This window comes from Cimex lectularius, unplaced genomic scaffold (genome assembly GCF_000648675.2).
Source record: "Cimex lectularius strain Harlan isolate CLEC.00 unplaced genomic scaffold, Clec_2.1 scaffold197, whole genome shotgun sequence".
Taxonomy (NCBI): Eukaryota; Metazoa; Arthropoda; class Insecta; order Hemiptera; family Cimicidae; genus Cimex; species Cimex lectularius.
In genome coordinates, this window is record NW_019392961.1 from 725,399 (window position 1) to 729,097 (window position 3,699).

General features: G+C 32.1%; 1 protein-coding gene across 1 annotated transcript; it reads right to left on the minus strand.

Moving 5' to 3' along the window:
• Window positions 1-443: 443 nt before the first annotated feature.
• On the minus strand, window positions 444-2,499 carry LOC106665789 (thioredoxin-related transmembrane protein 2 homolog). The gene is made up of 5 exons (XM_014392497.2): window positions 2,225-2,499; window positions 1,979-2,159; window positions 1,415-1,601; window positions 1,158-1,353; window positions 444-1,092 (listed from the first exon to the last, which is right to left on the minus strand). The coding sequence occupies exons 1-5, from the start codon at window positions 2,372-2,374 to the stop codon at window positions 991-993; spliced, it is 816 nt and encodes a 271-aa protein (XP_014247983.1). The 5' UTR covers window positions 2,375-2,499; the 3' UTR covers window positions 444-990.
• Between the last annotated feature and the right edge of the window lie 1,200 nt (window positions 2,500-3,699).

The window sequence follows — 3,699 nt, forward strand, 5'->3', positions numbered from 1 at the left end:
CTCTCTAAAAAGATTATATGCACTTTTGATTTCAAGTCGTCTAACCATTGCTATTCATAAATATACAACTTCATTTAAGTCAACAATCTGTCTCACAAATGGAGAATAAATATTAACAAAACTAAACACCACCTTTTCTCTCCGAAAATTCTCTTCTCCTACTGTTATTGAAGTTTAGATGGAAAACTCATTACTCCATGCTCTATCTAGGTTGATACATCGACAAAAGACTAACAGGAATCCCCATATACGACCATAAAGTCGGAAACTAGCTGGTGCTGTTAATTACTCTTAACATTTACAGATTGACATGTATATGATTTTATTACAAGTACATGTTCATCTTAAGTAAAGTAAGCTGTTTAATAATTAATTGTAAAAAAGAAAGAAAACAATTTAAATTGTTTTTATATGTAATAAAGTATATTTATAAAACAAGACGTTTTGCCATTATTTAATTAATTTATAAACATGTCTAGTTTTTTCAGGTATGTCAAAACTAATAAAAATTACACAACAAAATTCTTAAAATCTGGTATTCCTTAGATCAATTGAGTAAACTAAACATATATATGCACACAATAAAAATAAAATAAATATATACAAAAATATTGGTACACTATTCATAATGGCAGCTGTACAGTTTAAGATTGTAAGTAAATTAATAATGTAGAAAGTTTATTGTACAAAAGGGCAATTAATAGAATATTTTTATTATGAGGAACATCCTTAACTAGAATTAACAATAAAAACTGATTTTTTGAGTTACACATGCAAAAAAAAAGTTATTAATACTAGCTAAAAATCTTTTTAACAAATTACATTCTCTAAGATACATCAGATGCTTAGAATGTTCGATATCAAAGCTTGGCGCTTTGAAAATTGTTTGACTAGGCAGTAATACTAAAAACAGATAACTAACAATTTGAACTTTTCTTTACGCTTAACATCAAATAATTTGTAATGCAAAATGAATCTGGATGAGGAAACTTATTCAATTTTTCCCTTTTCCTGGGTTTTCTTGTGTTTTGTAGGCATCGCCTTGCACTCTTTGTACAGATTGTTCAAATCGAACGCCGCTTTGATATTATCCTGGAAATTTAAAAAAATAAAAATCAAAGAAATGAATATGTATTAATTAATTTAAAATCAGCTACCTCGGTGAAGAAGAATTTTTTCAGTTTTCCGCTCCGATCGACCATCGGCTGGCGCAAGCATTCTTTTCCTTCTTTGAACAAAATTATAGTCGGAAGCTGCTTGCTGACTGATGAATCGTTGACATGATGCTTGACTCCCGCCTCCGGGTACCGCCCAACATCGATTTTACCAAATTTTAAAGTTTCAAGATCATAACTAGAATAAAAAAAAAACAATTACACGCTAAAAAGTATTAGTCTTTTTTTTAATGATTTACTCATTTGAAAGTTGTGCAAAAACAGGTGCGAGATTGACACAGGCTGGATTCCAAGCGGTATAAAACGCGACCAGCCATACAACTCGTTTGTCCTTGTTGAGCTCGTCTTCCAAACCTTGGGCTGTGCGGAAATAGGTAACTCTGTCGGGACCAGAATAAGTTGGTTCAGGTACTAAAAGGCCAACCACTGTTTCCAAGAAAAAATACATAATAAAATAAATTTCATCGTAATATGTTTTATGAGATTTAATGATTATTTGGAGATCATGAGATGCGGTCTGGTGTGACGTAGGTTTAGAAAAACATTTTCTTTATCGTGCCAACGTTTCTATTTTTATTGAGATCATCTTCAGGGCCTGGGATTTATAAACATTTTTTAAATTATACAATAATTTTGTTTGTAAATCCCAGGCTCTGAAGATGATTTCAATCAAGACATTGGTACGATAAAGAAAATGTTTTTCTAAACCTATGTCACACCAGACCGCATCTCACGATCTTCAAATAATCATTGATTAACAGTCACTAAATACCACACATATGAGATTTAAATAGAAAACTTACAAACAAAAAGGACTGTGTAAATAAGGCCCATTCTAATATCAGAATAAAACCAGAGAATGACATTGGCTACTTTTGTATAGACAAAGCTAGATGTCAAGTAGTTGATCATAGTTACACTCCCTGCCTTTCTCGTCCTGATCATGACTACGATCACCAGGAAAAAAAGGATTTCAGTCTCTCTCTGCAAAGAAAACTCATTAGACAAAGAATGTCAAAGACTACAAAATTAATCTATAAGGAACTTACAGAATCTAGCTCACAAAGGGGATTTGAATTTGGAAATAAAAACGCACAAACACCAGGTGTCTTCTTGGCCAGTACATATCCAAGAGACATTAAAATATTGATTATATAGTAAGGTTTTAAAAGCAGTACAAAATCCCTTTTCAGTCCCATTGTTTTGTGCGATAAGAAGTAGTTTCTTTAACCGAAAAATATATCAGTAATTAATAATAAATACAACCAGTTATAAACTGAAACATGGTTTGCTACCGTGCTGGATTTGAGTAACCTACTTTTGATAGAATAGTTTGTGTAAAACTCTGGTGAAAGTGACCAGAATTATTGAAGGGTGGGAAACTTAAAAGTTTCACCCCTATCAAAAATCATTAGCTACAAATCTAATAATACAAATCCATTATGTCTTCTAATATTACAATACAAAACAATGAAACTTAAATGAAAACAGACAATGTAATTCAGTTTAATATTTAAGTAATGAGTCAAATTTGTTCATTTATGCAGTAATAACTTTGAACCAATTGGAGAGGGCCAAACACAGAGGAGTGGTAGGACTACTAACAGGTCACTGGCATCTGAGAAAACATGGGCATATACAACGTTGATCCCATTTGCAGATTATGTAATGAGGAGGAGGAAACAGCTATCAATATCATCTTTGAATGCGAAGCAACAGCTCAATGGAGATTTAACCTAACGTACGGAAAACACTTAGGGAATCAAATTGCAGCAGCAACAGTCAATGACCTGATACTTCTAAGAAGTAGGATTGAGTCTATTGCACTGAACTAAGGTACTAGGAAGGTACAATAAGCCAAAAGGCTGCTGTGCCTGGGGAACACAAACCCTGCCTCCCAGTATCCTTTCTACCATACCATACCAATAACTTTGAAGATTAGATGTATATTGATAGAAAAAATGTCGTTTTATATTAAAAATTAGGTGGAAGAAATATACATACAGTCAACTCTTTATAGTTTGAAACCCAAAGGGGCCACAAAATAATTACAATGATCAAGATGTTTGAATTATCAACAGGTAAGAAAAAACTTGTTCAGTTGTTATACATTTTTTCAAGTCATTACTTAAATTATACCAATTTAAAGCAGTAAAAATAATGAAAAAGCAGAAATAGATTGGCTGTAAAATTGAATAATATTTGGCATTATTAAAAAAATCGTGACGTGGTTTTTGTTTCAATGTGGCCTGGTGTCCTTTGTTTAAATGATTTTCCGAAGTGACTAGTGCTGAGAACACATTGACTAAACACTGACTGCATACTAGAGAAAATCTGAATAAACTTAGGCCGTAAGGAAGTAAACAATATGGGAAAATTTAGAAGAAAAAAATGCAAATTATAAAGCATGGAAGTGGCTCCATTTCGAATAAATGCATGCTTTTCTCTCCCTGTTATGAAAAATATATCATATTACTGAGTGTATCAAAATGCACAGAATTTTTTCATTTTATTGAAGTGACCT